This window comes from Leptosomus discolor, chromosome 14 (genome assembly GCF_034619465.1).
Source record: "Leptosomus discolor isolate bLepDis1 chromosome 14, bLepDis1.hap2, whole genome shotgun sequence".
In the NCBI taxonomy this organism is placed as follows: Eukaryota; Metazoa; Chordata; class Aves; order Leptosomiformes; family Leptosomidae; genus Leptosomus; species Leptosomus discolor.
Window position 1 is genome coordinate 8,859,299 of NC_141404.1, and position 16,371 is coordinate 8,875,669.

The following is a 16,371-nucleotide window of genomic DNA, read 5'->3' on the forward strand; positions in this document are numbered from 1 at the left end:
AGGTATTTTAAAAAAACAACCAAACAACAAACAAACAAAAAACCCAATATTAATCTTCAACTGAAATGTTTTCAGGCAAAGCTTTCTCTGTGCAGAAGGAAAAAACAAAAACAAAAAAAAACACCACCAAAACTGAGACAGCAACAATTAAAAAAAAAAAAATCCCACAACCACCAAACCTCACCTTTCCTGGCCATGGAGGATACCGTCCCAGCTTCCCCCTAGAGAAAAAAGAAAGTATTAGGCACTAAAATCAGAGTGGGGGGGGGGAAACACACACCAAACTATCCCATGTCTATCTTTTTGCATTACATCATATTTTTCATATTAAGAGAGTTATGAGTTACAGTCAAAACCCACCCTGAAAGGCAAGACATGCAGTTGGCACAGAAGCATTATATTGTTAGATACCTGCACCTAAACTAAGTCTCTAAACAGTCTGCATAACGCACTGAACTGTCAGAATTTAAGTGAACAGAACAGCAGGAGCATAGCTACTGCCTGGAAGATACAGCACTATAGTGCTTATTACTCTTGTAAGCCTGGATATTCCCTCACAAAGAGCTGAAAAAAAGCATTGTTGCAGGCAATCAAACCAAAGTTCAGGTTGATAACATATCCATCCGAACAGAACAGTCTACTGAGCAGAGCAGCCACCAATTTCCAGCTCAGAGAGCTGAGACTCTTAGAAGTTCTCAAGAAAAGCACTAATGGCAGGATCCCCTGAACAGATGTTCACTTTCTTCAGGCACTCCCCACCACAGTAGGACGGGCTAAAGATACAGAAGAGCCAGAGGAAAGGCAGAAAAGTTTATTTCCTACACTTGCAAACGTTTCCATTATGAAAACTACACAAAACTACCTCTTCACAGAGGAAGATGAGACATTAGTCTTAGCCCTCAGCACAGTGGCTTTATCATTATCAGATCTTTGTCACTTACTCCAGCTGCAGTACTCTCACAAAACCTTATCGGTCATTGTCTTGCAAGAGACTGGCAAAGAACCTGTGGAGCCCAGCAGCTCCTGAACCAAAAATTCTCAGCAAATTGTACTGCAACTGCAGCCCCTGCTAAAATGGCAAAGCTACAGACAATTCAGTAGCAACGGTCAGGCAGGAACACTGCCAAGAGCTGTAACTGTGACGGTGTCTCATATTCGATGCTTCCATTCTCGTACTGAACAAGACTTTCATCAAAGCCTTTCATATGTTACTGTCTTATTGTTACAGTTCTTCTGCGACGGCTCCAGGGATAGTACTTGTTTAGGCTGTCATGTACAAAACTAAAGCAGGATAATCTGCATTCCAACACTGAGAGTAGTGCACTCTCCAAATCCTCATTTGAAAAAAAAAAAAAATTTGCTATAAGGAACCAATCTTTACTTACTTTGCTATATAAATTAGACAACTTCACAGCACTGTCAATTTTTCGGATGAGAAACTGCAGTTGTCACAGCCTGGAGCACACGCTTCTTTTTATCTGGGATACAAATATAAATGCATGCACTTGCGTGTTGGGGATTAGCTATTTCTTGCAACCCCTCGCAGGACACCCTAGCTTATCAAGTAGAGCCTATGCACTTCAAAAACAGCGCTCACAGGGCTCAATGGAATCCCCTCAGTTCTCCTGATCAGGAAATACAAAGTCACAGCTCTCTGACTATTTGAAGGTAAAACTGGCGTGCCAAGGGAAAATGGCTTCTGTGAGCTTCAACCGGGGACATCCTAACCTGCAAAAAACCACTGTTTTCCCGGATTGTTGTGTTGCTTTCTCAAAGCACCGCCAAAAACCGGTATCGTTGTTCTCCCTAAACACCTACTAACTTATTTATGCCCCTTCTCTCCTCCCTTGGGAGGAGACCGTATCTCCAACCGAGCTCCGCAACGATCGCCCCGCTGTCCCGCTCCCCTCGCCCCTCTCCAATCTTACACAGGTTCTTTTATGCGCCGCCTCCCGTTAGCCTCCGCTGCCGGCCCGGCCAAGAACCGGACCTGCTTCCCCTCGGCCCGCTCCAGCCCAGTCCCGTGGCCACAGACGGCCTCCCGCCGCCGACCCCCGCCCCTTCTCACACCGCCTCCGAGGGACGGCGGCGGCGAGACCCGCCGCCCGGGCCGCGGCCCCGCCGCCGCCTGCCCTGCCAAGCCCGTTCCTATCCGCAGCCGCGCCCTACGGTCCCCCGCGGCTACGGGGTGGCAGCGCTCTGCTCGACCTGGCCCGGCCCGGCTCGGCTCCCGCCGCGCCGCGCTGCCCCGGGCCGGGCACAGCCCCGCCGCTGCCCGCCTGCGCCTCCGCTGCCACAAGCGGAGCCTCAGCATCGTTTCGCAAGAGGCGTCTGTCCCGCCGGCCACCGTCGCCCGCCCAGCGCCCGCGGCCACCGTGCCACTCTGCCCCGCCGCCGCCCGGCCTGCCCCGCCACTCACCACACCAGGTCTCCAAGCCTCAGACTCACGGCCGCCATCTTACCGACAGAGCCACCAGCCGCACCGCGCACGGCCTGCCGGGACAGGACGGCACCCGCGGCAGAGGAAGGGAGGGGGGGCAGCGGCAGCGGGGATTGGGCAGCCCCCGTCACGTGGGCGGACGGCTGTCACCCGCCACTCCCCCTAGGCGTGACTGCGGCCGCGGCGCGGATTGGACGGGCAGTACCGTGATGTCGCCGGGCTCGCACGGGGCCGCGCACCCCGCCCGCGGCTCGGAGGAGCCGTCAAGCGGGAGACCTTTGTGCTGAGCACGTCGGGGTCAGGGTAAGTGGCCGCGGCGGGCAGTGGGGCGCCGCTGCTCTGCCGGGCCGCTCCACGGGGGGCTGCCAGCCCCGCTCCCGGCGGTGCCTGTGTCCGGGCCGGGGCTGCCCCCGGGAGCAGAGGCGCTGTTCCTCGGGCGGCTGCGGCAGAGGTCCCTGCGGCACCCCCAGGATAAAGGGGTTTTCTTCAGCACGGGATTTTGCCTGAAGGAAAGAGAAACAGAGGGTCCCGTCGGCACCCAGGACCACCCGCGCTCAGGGGGTCTGGGTCCCAGAAGACGTGTGTGACCCGCGCTTGGACCTCCCAGTGACCCCTGTTAGGCCAAATTAGGAGGTGGTGGGATTCAGAGCGTGCTTCGCACCCGCTCTCCGGCCACAGCTGTCTCCAGCCGGCTGTTGAGGAGTTGCATCAGTTTTTCCCGACAGCTTGCCTTGGTTGGCATTGCCCTTCCTTTCTGTGCATCTAAGACAGTTTCACAATTTTTCAAGCGTTCTTGTGTCCTCTTCTGCTCTGTGCCCCGACAAAAACCCAAACGTAGCTGCTGTAAAGGGCACGGGTTGGATACCTGTGCAACATCGCCCTGGATAGAAGCTAACCACTCTGAACCCAGTGATAACTAGTGTAATTGTTCTGCTTTTCCCCCCAAATTTAGGTGGATTGAGGCCAAGTATCTTATTCTAAATTGCTGTTAGCTTAATCAGGTATGTCCTCCTCGTTAGAACTCCATCGTCGTTTTTCAAGAGAGATGCACCATATTAGGAGAAAATGTTCCAATAGGAGAGAGCTTATTAATTAAGAGCCTATTAAGAGCCTTTAAAATGGGTGTTTTACTTGTTTTGTTGTGTAACACAGCTGGCCCCCCCCCACTTGTCCTCTGCCACAGTGGATGTGTTTCCTCTGGTATGAGATACAGGTTTAAAAAGAAAAAAACCTTTTTCCTGGCAGGTTTAATGTACCAGTCTGTAGCCAAAATCCAAGGGCTAATATAGAATCACAGACTGGTTTGGGCTGGAAGGGACCTTTAAAGCTCACCTAGCCCAACCCCCTGCAGTGAGCAGGGGCATCTTCAGCTCGATCAGGTTGCTCAGAGCCCTGGAATGTTTCCAGCAATGGGGCATCTCCCACCTCTCTGGGAAAAATCTGTCAGTGTCTCACCACACTCAGCATAAAAAATGTCTTCCTTAGATCTAGTCTAAATCTCCCCTCTTTCAGTTTGAAACCGTTACCCCCCATCCTATCACCACACCCCCTGACCAAAAGTCCTTCCTCAGTTTCCCGTAGCCCCCTTTAAGCACTAGAAGGCCGCTCTAAGGTCTCCCTGGAGCCTTCTCCTCTCCAGGCTGAACACCCCCAACTCTCTCAGCCTGTCCTCACAGGGGAGGTGCTCCAGTCCCCTGAGCATCTTCGTAGCCTCCTCTATAGCCAGGCCTATGCAGTTTTCTACTCCTCACACCTGTGCCGCTGGTTTGCCTTGTCCCGGGGACTGGAGTTAGGAGACCCAGCTTCTGACTCCAGCCTTGGGCTGACCTTCAATGTTGCCCTAATCTTCCCAAAACCTCCCTGAGCAATTTACTCCCTGGCTCAGAGTTCCCTTCTCCAGGGCCTGACATCAGTGAGGCTGCTCACAGCCGTTTCCATCCCAGGCTTTCAGCTCCGAAGCCATCCCAGCAGCCAAAGCGCACTGATCTCAAGGGCTGCCCAGCACGTTGGGGTGGCAAGGCGCCGCCGAGCCGGGCCTGCCCGCAGCCCCGCCGTTCCAGCCGGGCCTCCCGCCCACAACAGCGGCCGGTGCCAGGCACCTCGGGGCGGGTTTGGCCGGCAGGAGCGGGCAGGCCTCCCGCTCCGGCGCCGGGCGGCTGCCTGCCGGAGCTCCTTGCAGAGCAACTGAGCTGCCGACCGGCCGGAGGACGGCAGCGCGGGGCGGGGCGGGGCGAGGGCCGTCTCGGCTGCTCGCAGCGAGGGTCCCCCGGGGCGGCGGGGCCGCGGCCCGGGCGTTCCGCCTCAGCACGGGCGTTCCGCCGCGGCCCCGGCGCCGGCCGGAGCGGCTTCCGGGGCAGGCGGGAAGCGGCGGGCGGCGCGGCGGGGCCCAGCGGAGCCCAGCGGAGCGCTGGGTGCTGTGGACCGGCGCCATGGCCCGCAAGAAACTGCACCGGCCCATCGCCGCCATGGCCAAGAAGATCCGCGAGTACCGGGCGCTGAAGAATCGGCCGCGGGAGTCTCAGCGCTTCGCCCTGGACTACGAGACCATGCGACGGCCTCTGACGCAGAAGCGGCTGCCGGTGCGGGCCTGGGAGGACGTGCGGAACGAGAACCGGCTCTTTACCCTGCTCTGCCGCCTGCCGCGCTTCGGCGTGGGCCGCACCGTCACCCGCAAGTCCTGGCTGTGGGCGCACGACGAGCCCTGCTACTGGGTGATCACCAAGGTGAAGGCGGATTACACGGCCGAGGTAACAGCCGCCCGCGGGGCTTCCGGCCCTCCGCCGCTCCCCGCCGGTCCCGTCCCTCACCAGGCTCTCGTTTTCTTTGCAGAACATGGATCACGGAAGAGCTTGGGGCTACCTGACCTTCAGAGGTAAAATCGGCGGGTTTTCCTACACGGGGGATAGGCAGGGCCGGAGAATAGCGGGGGGGGCGGGGGGGGGGGAGAGGGAGCTGCAGGGGAACCGCAGCCTTCCCACGTGGGAAACTTGTTTTTCTCAGATCTGCTAATGAGAAAATACATTTCTCCACTTTTTAGTTTGAAATGCTGGGATCTAGCATGTGTTTCTGAGAAACGCTGTGTGAGAGCAGGGTGGGCTGACGGTGGGGAAGGACGGTGCTGCCGGGGCACTAGGTGAGGGGACAGATGGTTGGAGGCTTTGAATGAACACGTGAGGGTATTCCAGGTAAAATTGTCAGTAAAACAAGGGTGATGGCGAGTAAACTTCTGTTACTGGGACTTTAAATTAACGCTTGGAGCCGAGTGGATTTCCCTTTTTAAAGCTGCTCTATATTATGCATACGGTGGTTGCTTACTAGAGTTTCTGAAACATTTCTCATTCAGAGGTTTTAAAGTTGTTGGGTATTTTTAATGTTAAATTTCCCAGGGAACTTTCATCATTGTAGAGTGAAATTACTCTTGTTCCTGAGCCATGGAAACTGAAACAGACGGAGATTAAGTGACATTTTAATTTAAGCGAGGGAGTCAACCCTGGAACTGGAACAACCTGCCCATACTCCTTTGAGCCTGTTTCTGGTTTGATTTCCAAGGACAGAAGTGGGGTCCTGTAGTATAGCAGGGAAGACACTGTCTAAACCTTTGAATACTTCCGTTACTATTGCACGTTGTAGCATTTTTGATACTGGGGAGTCGACACTTCCCGCATTTCCCAGCGGGTTTGTTGTCAATGGTGTTGTCCACTGGTGTTCATCATCTTTTCTCAGGCAAAACTGAAGAAGAAGTGAGAGAGATTGACAGAGTCATGTACCATGACTGGCGTATGGTGCCCAAGCATGAGGAGGAGGCCTTCAAGAAATTCACCCCAGTGGCAGAGGAGACCATTCGGTACCTGCCGTACCCGCCTCTGCTCCGAGCCATGATCCTTGCGCAGTGGCAGAAAGAGGGAAAACCAATCACAGAGGAGCCAATGATTGACCTGGAGAAGGTCGGGATCTCTCCCCATCAGGGTGCAAAGAAAAAAGCTGCAGGGACACCAGTGTAAAGACTTGTTCTATGTCCTGAGCTTCCCACATGCTCTCGCTGTGTGTTAGAAGCACATCATCTTACAGACCCCCTTGTCCACTGTGGTATGGCATATCCAGGTTTCCTAGCTTTCTCCCCAGCCCTGTACAGTCACCTCATCTGACAGGAAAGATGCAGATACATTCAGATTTTTTTTCTGTAACTTTGGTCTCAGTCAGCAGAGGAACCTTCTTGATTCCCTATATAGTCTCTGAATGCATAGCTCCTGTCATCCAGCTAGAATTCTCTGGAGCACAATTTCCTTTACAGCCTGAAAATTAGGTTTTTAAGAACGTGTGTCAGATAATTTGGGTCCTCCATAAATCACAGAAAAATGACTGAGAATATTGCATCATTTCACAGAGCTGTGTACAAATCTATCTACTAACAAAAATAAAGGTTTTCTTATTTCTGCAGCACAGTTCTAATAAAACTTGGTATTTTTTTTCAGTGCATGGAGATCATCATGAGGTCCAAATGCAGAGTCACTAACTTACCAAAACAGGCACAGCATCAGATGCCTCTTAACTGCTGCAGAGTCATCTGAGTTACTTACATGTGATGGCAATGAAGAACACGGGAGGAACACAACTTGACGTTGTATACTAAGCTTATCTAAAGATATTCATCTCTTATTCCCAGCGACGTCTGTCCAGAGATAGGAGAAATAATTTTAATTCTGGTGACACAAAGTAGACAGGATTGGCTGTTACTATGTGAAGGCAATCGCAAGTTACCGCCTGTTCCAGTGCAGCATGTTGTAGTGAACATCACAAAAATGCAACTCCTTAGTGCAGGTCTTAGCATTTCATTCTCTGTTGTGGCGGCTGTGGATTCTGCTGCTGTGCCAGGAACTGTTGGAGGGTCTGGTCCGGCTGTGGGTGGGGCTCAAGGGCTCTTCTGGTCTGTCACCCTGCAGATCAGCTCCTTGCAGAAGCAGCTATTGAGTTCTTTCGGCTGCTGCAGTAGGCAGTCAAGAGGTGCTGTTCCATTTGCGATAGCATCCTGAAATCACAAGCAGCCTGAAGGGATTTACTGAGGGAAAGCAGAAACGCTCCACCCTGCCCACTGTGCATGGCAGGCCTGGGTGGGACAGCGGAATGTGTGGCCTCAAGTCACCAGGAAAAAGGCTGTCATCAGACAAGAGCAAACGGATCGCCGTCACTCCCTTGGCTTCCATGGGATTCCTCGACGGGGCTCTCCTATGGGATAAAGAAGGAAAGTTTTTCTGATGAATTAAAAGCTGGTCCTATGACAAAGCACGAAGGCTGGGAAAAGCTGAGCTCTTGTCCCTCTGCTGTGGCAGGAGTGCTGCAGGGCACATGCCAGGGCTGGTTCACTGGCTTCAGAAGCACTGGGATAGTCCTGGGGAGGGAAAACCCAGAGTGTTGCTGAAGGCACAAACTGTTTGAGGCTGTGAGAGTTCATGCTGCAGCTGCAGCTGATGGAAAACAGCTTCTCTGGTTTCCAAAGCCTCTGCTGCCAGGGGCTGGCTGAGCTGGTGCATTCCTGTGATTGAGGTGCTACTGAACCAGCACACAAACTGAGGACAAGTGAGGTGGGAAAGGAGGCATAGATGTGTGTTAGATGGGACAAGTAGAACAGCCTAATCCTCTGTCCTGCACAGCCAGGAGCTGAACACAGCACAGGCAGTGCCCTCCCTGACAGGGCATAGGCCCACGGAGTCTGACCACAGTGGGCAGAGCCAAGTGCTGGTAACAGGGGCCGCTGACAGCCCCAGATAAGGCAAGAAATGACCCACAACCAGGGTCCAGCCAGGGACCCCAGCCAGAAGCAAAAGCAGATGGAGATAATACACCGTAAGGCATAGAATCATACAATGGCTTGGTTGGGAAGGGACCTTTGAAGATCATCTAGTCCAAACCCCCAAGTCCAAGGAGCAGCTGGAGACAGGCACAGCTACAGCACAGCTCAGACAGAGACTGAAGGCCCCAGCTGGTGCTTAAATGAGGCTCCTGGGCCATGGGTGGAAAAGGCCCATGTATGGGGGGGGGCCCAGGTGGGGCTGACAAGGACAGTCACAGCCTGCTGGTGACCTCAGGGCCTTAACCCTTCAGGGGTGGGGGGGTCTTCACACTGAGCCCTGGGCAGCCCAAGAGCCTTATTGGATTGTGAAGACTCCCTTCGGGAACACTGCACAGCCCCGCTTGCCACGTGTTGGATTTAACGCCTAGAATGTTCTGGGAGCTCTGCCGGGACTCTCAAATCTGTACATTAACCTCCTGGATCATTTAACAGCACAGGGGTGGTTGTCTGAAGGGTGACGGTAGTGAGCCACTTCCTCCACTGCCCAGGTGGTTGTCAGACATAGCTGCCTTCACCTAGTGCCTTGCTCAAACTGCTTCTGGCGTATAAAAAGGGGCAGCCCCAGGGGTGAAGGACAGGTCCCAGGGCCTGTTTCCAAACCTCATTGTTGAGGTGCTTCTACTAACCCTGTTGTACTTCACCCCGACCTGCACAGGACCGAAGTGCAGGTGTTAGTCACGGAGGTGACTCACCTTAGGGACCCCTGCTCAGGGCAGAACCTGCTCCTGGCATGAGGAGGCGGCTCCCTTGTCTATTATTGCTATGTACAGCCCTTGAACTAATGCAGTTCTACAAAATAAATATGAACGTGTCTAAGTGCTGCTGGGACTAAGAGGAACTTGCTTCCCAGTGCTGAATGTCACTGATTCCAGTGGGACTCTGAAGTACCACCCTGTACTGACAGGGGACATTGGCAAACTGAGTATTGAAGGCTGAGCCTGATGTGTTAACCCTGGCAGCTCACCTGAAGGGGACACCACGAACACAGCTGCAGCTGCCAGCAGCTGAACGTTTGTCTTTTCTGCCTGTTATTTCTGATGCTGGGAGAAGCTACAGCTTGCACTGTGGCTCGCAGGACCAGCCCCTTCTGCTCTGACTCCCTATCTTATTTCTTGCCACTAAATTGCTCAATGGTCAACACTTAAGCTGCAATTCCCACCCTTTTTAAGTGTCTTGCTGGAACTAAAGACTGATCATAAATCCCAGTGCCTTTACAGGAACGAGACGCCCTGTGCTTGCTGATGTTAACACATTTATTACATACAGAACAGATATGGTTTGTTGTTTGATAGCATAGGGGACAAAGCATGGGAACGTATTCATACAGCAGTCTCTTTACAGAATGCCATCTTCAGACCAAATAGCGGAGTTTACAGGCCTTAAGACACTTTTTTAAATCCTTTTGTAACATACAAGATACTTTACATACATCACAGTGGAGATATGACAAGGAAGCGTGTTGAAGCCAGTCAGTTCTCACCTTGCTGCCCAGCAGCCACCAAACGCCCACAGGAGCTCACAGCAGAGCCTGGTTCTACTTAGCTGTAGCTGCCTCTCTTGGACATGTGCTTCTCTTGGAGGAAAACATGCACTGAGCTGGAAATAAACCTGTTGGTGGAGGCCAGAAACTGGTTTCCTTACATTGCCAGGGCCCAGTGGGTGACAGGAGACTGGGTACTGTCACTTCAACTGCTAAAACCAGCTACAGAACAAACAGTAAGAGGTAAGAACGTTGCAATTCTGTATTTTCCTACAGAAGAGTTGATAGAGCTACGGAACTGGCCCCACTAGGGCTTTTTTTTTTTCCTTCAATTAGTCCAAATTACAAAGTTTACCTGGCCCTAGCTGATGAACGGTTACATGTCTGTGGAATCTGTGGTCTAAATGTCAATCTTCTTGTTAACTTGAATGCACTTTGTGTTGTGATCCAAAGAGCTCTTCCTAGCAGAAAGCATTTTGGGGAAGTGAACAAGAAGCCTGGCACAGTCAGCAGTGCCCTGGCGAAATGTCCCTGCTGAAGGGTCCCCCCACATGCAGGTGGCAGCTCCAAGCATCCCTTAGCCAAATGCCAGCCACAGAGCCCGGTGTGCCAACGGCTGGAGGACACTGTCCAGCTGGTTTCCTACCTTGGTGAAGAGCGGTGTGGGGGCGTGTGTCACCAGCACCACTCACAGGAAGCCTGGGCACCACTGTGGCTCCATACTTCAGTGGCTGAGGCCTCTGTTCTCCAGAGGTATCCTCTTGCCTCCTTGCAGAGGAAACGTAAGCCCCAGCCTTTTCTGACTGTGGATCCAAAAAGCATTTCAGTGCTGCTGCATCAGGACAGATGCTACACGTTAGAGCTTGCCCTGGGAATACTGCATCCCTGCAGCACAGAAGCAGCTTTACACCACAAGCCTTGGGGGGCAGCCTGGTCCGTGGCGACAAGCACAGGACACAGCTGGGAGCTTCCCTGAAGATGGAGACATCCCCCAGCCGTCCCTGTACCGCCACACTGGCACAAGGACATCCCTGTGAACCCTGGAGTGCTGCACAGCTCAGGGAAGAAACAAGATGACCACCAGGAGCTTCCAAAGTCATCACTAACAACTCCTACTCGCTCTAGTCCTGAACATCCAGGAGAAAGTGTTCAAAGGAAATGGAACTTGTCCTTGTGGAGACAGGACTGTTTCCGCTGTCAGAAAGGGAGGACAAACCATTGCCTCTTAATCTGGAGCTCCCATGTTCTGCATCTGGAGCTCAAAACTGCTTTCCCTGGCCCCATTTTTTGCTGCTTCTCTTGTAAGCAGGACACACATTTGCAATATTCCACCACTGCTTACACGAGGAGGGCCATCAGAATTTCTCTTGGGGGTTGTCAATTCTTTTCAGGAGTCGGACATTTCCAGCTTTTCAATCCACCTGGTAATAAAGTCGGTGCTTGTGACATTAGGTAAAGGGTCAGGAGATCTGGCCTCAATTCATTTTTCTGTGTGACCTCAGGCGAGACACAACCTTTCTATACCTTGACTGCATCTACACAGACTTTCCTAACCAACAGCGTGAAGGAAAACAGCCGTCTCCTTCCAACAGCTCCTGAGATGGGGACACAGCCTTATGAGTCAAGGCAATCTCAATGTGTTAATGCAGAATTCACAGCAGACCATCATCATCTGCCCTCACCTGTGTTTTAAAAGCCACCAAATGCTACAGAGAGAGACCTTTCTCCTGAACCTTTCGGAATCAACTCAAGAGTACTTTTCTGCCTGGCATTTTTGGAAGGGCAAGTTAAAAGTATCGTTGCCTTTTTCTTAAAAAAGCAATGTTTCAGTACCCCTTTACTACCACAGTTTCCAAAGGCCCTGTGGCCTCCATGAACAAACACCTGTCTCCCACCTGAGACTACCAAACAATCCTCTCTGGACACACACACAGTCACCCAGCACATGACTGCCGAGACAACAGCAGCAGAGCAGGGAGATCTTCCACCTGCAAGTATGGAGGATGTGTTCCCCACAGCAATGGCACTGCTGCCTTCTCCAGCCAAACAGAAGTGCTGCCGCAGACCCTGACACTCCTTTCTATTGAGGGTTCCTTGGACCTGGCTGCTCTCAGTCCATGGGACATTATTCTCTGCTTAAGGGTGGATAAGGTGGAGAGTTCACTGGTGAACTAGAAAAGATTTCTGCTAGGGTGCTGTAGAAGTTGTGATTCACCATCACTGCTTTGGCGGGGGACGTCAGGGGGACGTACTACTTCTCATGCAGGTGGGAGTGAGGCAACCTGCCAGAGAACCTGAGCCACTACCCATCCAGCTGCCAGCTGAGTGCTGGGCAAAGGTTTTGCACAGTTCTAGCTCCAAGCTTCACTTCATCAACGCACTGCCATTTCTCTCCTTGTAGATGCCAGCTCCAGAGCAGAACAGTAATCCAACCACGCAGAAAGCGCACGGGCCCAAGATGAAAGCTGCAAGTTCAGAGGTTAGAAGGGGGTCACAGTCTGAGGCAGGAGCCGTTGCAGTTGTCTGGGGTCGTTTTCCAGCAGTAGGTATAATGCAGGCGTTCTGTATGTACATCTTGGCATTCAGGCGGGAGGAGGGACACTTACATTGGTGGGAAAGGAGAAATCCTCACTCAGGGATATACGATACCTGCCACACAATAATGTGGCTCCTTTCAGCCTTGGAAAGTACTGGCTTCACCTGGGTGGCGTCTCCTGCATTCTCGTCTGTCTCATCATCTTCTCCATCCCCTGAAGAGAGAAAACAGAGAGTAAAAAAGGCAAGAAAGAAAATCCCAAATTGTCTGCTCTGGAATACTTCCAAAGAGTCCAATATCCCTGCTACAGTCTCAGCAGTCTGACAAGACAGTTTGAGCTGAGACCTTCCTTTATGCCTGGAGAACATTTATAGAAACATGGTGCTTTTCTGAAGCAGGACTGTATGGATGGAACAAACCATGTCCAGCAGCAGGGAAAGCCACCATTCCTTTCGGGGAAGCCAATGTTTATAATACAGAGCACCCTCAAGCAGCACAGGTGACCACATCGAGCCCATGGCACAGATTGTTTTATTCTTTCCAGGGCCATTAACACAGACTACATGGCACTGCAGGCGCAGGCAGGGGCAGGGCTTGGCAGCCTTGTGCTCAGCAAGGAAAATGCTCACTATCCACCCTCACAGCCAGAGGCAGAAGAAAGGGAGAGCAGTGCTTTTCAGATTTTGCTCCCCAGTGATCCCCCTTCTCCATGACCACGGCCCTGCACCCCGTACCGTTCCAGATGCCTCCTGCCACAGTTACTCACCGATCCGGAAATCAATGTACCCTTCTCCTCCGCTCAGCACCAGGACGTTCTTCAGCTTCTGCCCCTCGGTCTCTGTGGCCGCTGTGCTGGGGTTCTCTGAAGGGCTGTCCAGCACACTCCCATTCAGGGTTGCTAGGACATTGCCTGGGAGAGGACAGAGGTGCTGTCAGTGTCTCTGCTCAGCCCCCCATGCGTTAACATACACACACAAACACAACTGGGCAGGCCAATTCCTGCTGCTGGTGCAATCTGGAAGTCACTACAATTTAAACTACTGATGTCTGAGCCACGGGGGTCCACAAGAGCTAGAAACAGCATGGACAGCCACCTGCTGCAGATGAGCTCAAGCTCCTGCTACAGAATGGATGGCGGGACAAGACCCTTACAATGAAGGGCTGTGCTCATCCTTACCAGGCACAGAGACGAAGAACTTGACAGCATCACGGTGGCCATGGAAACAGAGCTGTGCCTGAGCCATGGAGCAGTAGGGAATGAAACTGCTGGCAGATTTGTCACTATTGTCATCACCGTACACATGGATGACTCCGCCAGACCGGCTGCCTTCTCCAGAGGTTGGTGAGGTCTTGTTGGCTGGGGACAGGGAGAAGAAATATTGTCAGTGATGGCTTTGAGTCCCATTTACAGAAGGGACTCAGTCAAAGAGAAAACTCATGATCCACAAAGGAAAACCTTTAAAGGTGCAGGTCCCTTTAAAGGTCTTGTGTAAAGGATGTCATGGAGGAGACCACACTAGACTATACAGTACCTCTCTCTTAGGCTGGTAACAATCCATACATGATAACAAACTGCATTTTCTCATCAAATCTAGTATTTGGCTACTAGTGAGGCACACATCCCTGGAGGTGCTGGGCAAGAGTGACCCTAGGACAAGCTAGACAAGCAAGGTCTCTGAGGTGTCCCAGTGAAGGCCTCTTCACCAGCAGCAATTCTGTCCAGCCTCCAGAAACGACCTACAGTCCTAGGATCAACCTTGGTCGTTTGTACCTGGCAGGGTATCCAAAGGTATCCACTGTACCCATGAGACATTAAGGGCACCTGCTATTTTCTAGATTGGTGAAGTTGCTCAGTTGCCAAGTCAAGTCCTTTGCTCATGCCAAGCTGTGAGCACAGAGGCTGCTGAAAGCAGTCTCTGGGTCTGGTGAAGGCCTCTCAGCCCAGTATATGTCACAGCAGCGGAGTGAGGTCCTTCCTCAGTTCTTGATTTAGCTATGACATCAGATCAGCTACTCAAGCAATGAACATCTGAAAGATGTTCACCATTCACAGCTTCCAAGGATTTCAGGGTGGACTCAGAGGCCAGCATACTTCAGTCCAGGCTCTGAGAATGTGCATACTTCCACTCACCAAGGAACAGAGAGCAGTGCTTGGAGCTCAGGATGGGAGATCCTTTCCTTCCACATGCACCCACACCAGTAAAACAGAAACAATACTAAGATCACAAGGCTTTCACTTCCTGACAGAACTGAAATGCTCCGTTAATTATCTGTAGTTCTGCATTTTACCTGGGCCTGGATTTCAGTTATGAAGCGACTTGAACAAAGGAGACTTTTACCTATCAGGCTCAAGCCAGGATAGCGAGACAAGTACACGTATTTCAATGGAAGAATGAGATCAATGTGTGCAGGGGGAAGATCCCCAAGACGAAGGCTCTCTGCACCTCTGTGCTTTGGTCTGCTGTGGGCAGCTACAATTGGAAGAGCTCATCTGACCGACAGACAGGGCTGGTACTAGCACTTCTCACTCAGTGTCTGGCTTCTTACTGCAAACAGTATCAGATGCTGTGAAAGGAGGAAACGTATGTTGATAATGCCTCTGGATAGCCACAGAAATGTCTTACAATGAGAAAAAACCACTCCATTCTGACCCTGGAAAGGCTAAGGTAAGCACAAATTTTAACTCAGACCCTGCTTAACTGGCACAAACCCAAATAATTCTTAATGTTTATCAAAGTCCCCTCTGGTTAGAAGTCTTGGCTGATTACTTGCAGCTGCCAGGCACCACAGCACCTACTGCCACTGGCCTGGAACTGATGAGAGAAGCATACCTGGAAAAACAAGGATGACCAAGGAAGACCTGGGAAGAACAGTCTGCTCCTGCTTCCTGGAACTCTGAATAAACCTTCACAGTCCCCATCTCAAACCTGGCCTACTACAATAAGGGAACTACTGATGAAGAATAAAGTACTCTCAACCCAAAAAACCCAGAGGGATGTCTCATGAGATGGATGAACATGTTTTTAGCCATGGGAAATGAGGATATTTACATTACTGTCTCTGGTCGCTTTTCTCAGATGCAACTTAAAATGAAAGAGTGATGAAGAGAAATGGATGGAGATTGCTGAATGGCAGGATGGAAGGGTAGGAAAGTGACTGCAAAAGTGAATGGGTGCAAAAGGAATGAAAGCTGAAGGAAGGAGGCAATGGACTTACCCCGGAGCCCAAGGAGTTGACCTCGGTGGAGGACTACAGCTAGGCACAGGCAAGGAAGGGGAACACAGAAGGGCACGGGAAGAGACAGGTGGGACAGGAGAGAAGAAAAAGGTGGTTACTGGGAGAAAATTCAGGGAGCAACAAAAATGTATAAAACCTAGAGAAACCGCAGCAGGAGCTACAAGCTCGGATCAGTTTATACCAAAGCTGTTCTTGCTCACTTTGCTCTTATCTTACAAGGACACATGTAGTATCTGAGATGGGACAGATCCATGGTCACAAGGACCCATTGCTAAAGTTCCTAGCGAGACCTTACTGCTTAACACACTTCTATAGAAACACCAGAAGGTAATGCAACCAGTTTAAAGCAGGGAACAACCTTAACTCAGAATTAGGACAGCAGCCCCAAGAAAGAACGGGCTTTAGAAGAGGGATTCAGAAATGAGACAAGATTGCAATGCACAAAGACGACTGTGTCACTGGCTTCCTGGTGTCAGCCCCAGGCTCATCCAGCTCCACTAGCCTTAGAGGAGACCATCTCAGCCCTGACTTCCAGGAGGATTACAACAGGTTTGCTCCTCTTATACAAGAGCCATTTGTTTCTCAGATTTCCTGCTAGAAGTGGTGAGAAAATGTTAACTGGGCTGCTTTCTATTGAAAGCAGCTGCGATCAGCCTCCAATCCTACTCCCCCCATCATAACCTAGAACACACCTGCAAAATTAGATGCTGACTGGCAGGTACAAAACAGGATTACTAACAGCTTCAACTAAACTTCCAGCTCCAGAAATGCACCTATGAACTACTACTCTAGGTCTCCTCACCAGGTTGGATTTGGTGCAGGATACTGAT

General features: G+C 51.7%; 3 protein-coding genes across 10 annotated transcripts in view; 1 reads left to right on the forward strand and 2 right to left on the reverse strand.

The window, feature by feature from the left end:
• Nucleotides 1–2,457, reverse strand: part of GLYR1 (glyoxylate reductase 1 homolog) — a 29,840-nt gene extending 27,383 nt beyond the window's left edge. For all 5 annotated transcript variants that reach the window (XM_086473282.1, XM_086473281.1, XM_086473280.1 and 2 more), the window contains exons 1-2: nucleotides 2,420–2,457; nucleotides 185–221 (exon numbers count right to left, since the gene is read on the reverse strand). In XM_086473282.1, coding sequence (XP_086329408.1) covers nucleotides 185–221; nucleotides 2,420–2,457 — 75 coding nt within the window. The remainder of the gene's footprint in view (nucleotides 1–184; nucleotides 222–2,419) is intronic.
• Nucleotides 2,458–4,827: 2,370 nt separating this feature from the next.
• Nucleotides 4,828–6,877, forward strand: MRPS34 (mitochondrial ribosomal protein S34). Of its 2 annotated transcripts, none has more exons than XM_086473073.1 (3): nucleotides 4,828–5,187; nucleotides 5,270–5,312; nucleotides 6,164–6,877. In XM_086473073.1, exons 1-3 carry the CDS (start codon nucleotides 4,870–4,872, stop codon nucleotides 6,439–6,441), a joined length of 639 nt encoding a protein of 212 aa, XP_086329199.1. In that variant the 5' UTR covers nucleotides 4,828–4,869; the 3' UTR covers nucleotides 6,442–6,877. The 2 variants fall into 2 exon arrangements, with proteins under 2 accessions (XP_086329199.1, XP_086329200.1); XM_086473074.1 differs by having other exon boundaries at nucleotides 4,828–5,163.
• Nucleotides 6,878–9,523: 2,646 nt separating this feature from the next.
• Nucleotides 9,524–16,371, reverse strand: part of MAPK8IP3 (mitogen-activated protein kinase 8 interacting protein 3) — a 79,046-nt gene continuing 72,198 nt past the window's right edge. For all 3 annotated transcript variants that reach the window (XM_086473071.1, XM_086473069.1, XM_086473070.1), the window contains 4 exons: nucleotides 15,521–15,559; nucleotides 13,482–13,661; nucleotides 13,071–13,214; nucleotides 9,524–12,518 (listed from right to left, as the gene is read on the reverse strand). In XM_086473071.1, coding sequence (XP_086329197.1) covers nucleotides 12,397–12,518; nucleotides 13,071–13,214; nucleotides 13,482–13,661; nucleotides 15,521–15,559 — 485 coding nt within the window. In that variant the 3' untranslated portion in view covers nucleotides 9,524–12,396. The remainder of the gene's footprint in view (nucleotides 12,519–13,070; nucleotides 13,215–13,481; nucleotides 13,662–15,520; nucleotides 15,560–16,371) is intronic.

Coding starts and splice junctions, on each gene's coding strand:
- MRPS34 (XM_086473073.1), top strand. CDS start 4,870: ATGGCCCGCAAGAAACTGCACCGGCCCATCGCCGCCATGGCCAAGAAG. Junction 5,188..5,269: donor AGGCGGATTACACGGCCGAG/GTAACAGCCGCC, acceptor TTTTCTTTGCAG/AACATGGATCACGGAAGAGC. Junction 5,313..6,163: donor GGGCTACCTGACCTTCAGAG/GTAAAATCGGCG, acceptor ATCTTTTCTCAG/GCAAAACTGAAGAAGAAGTG.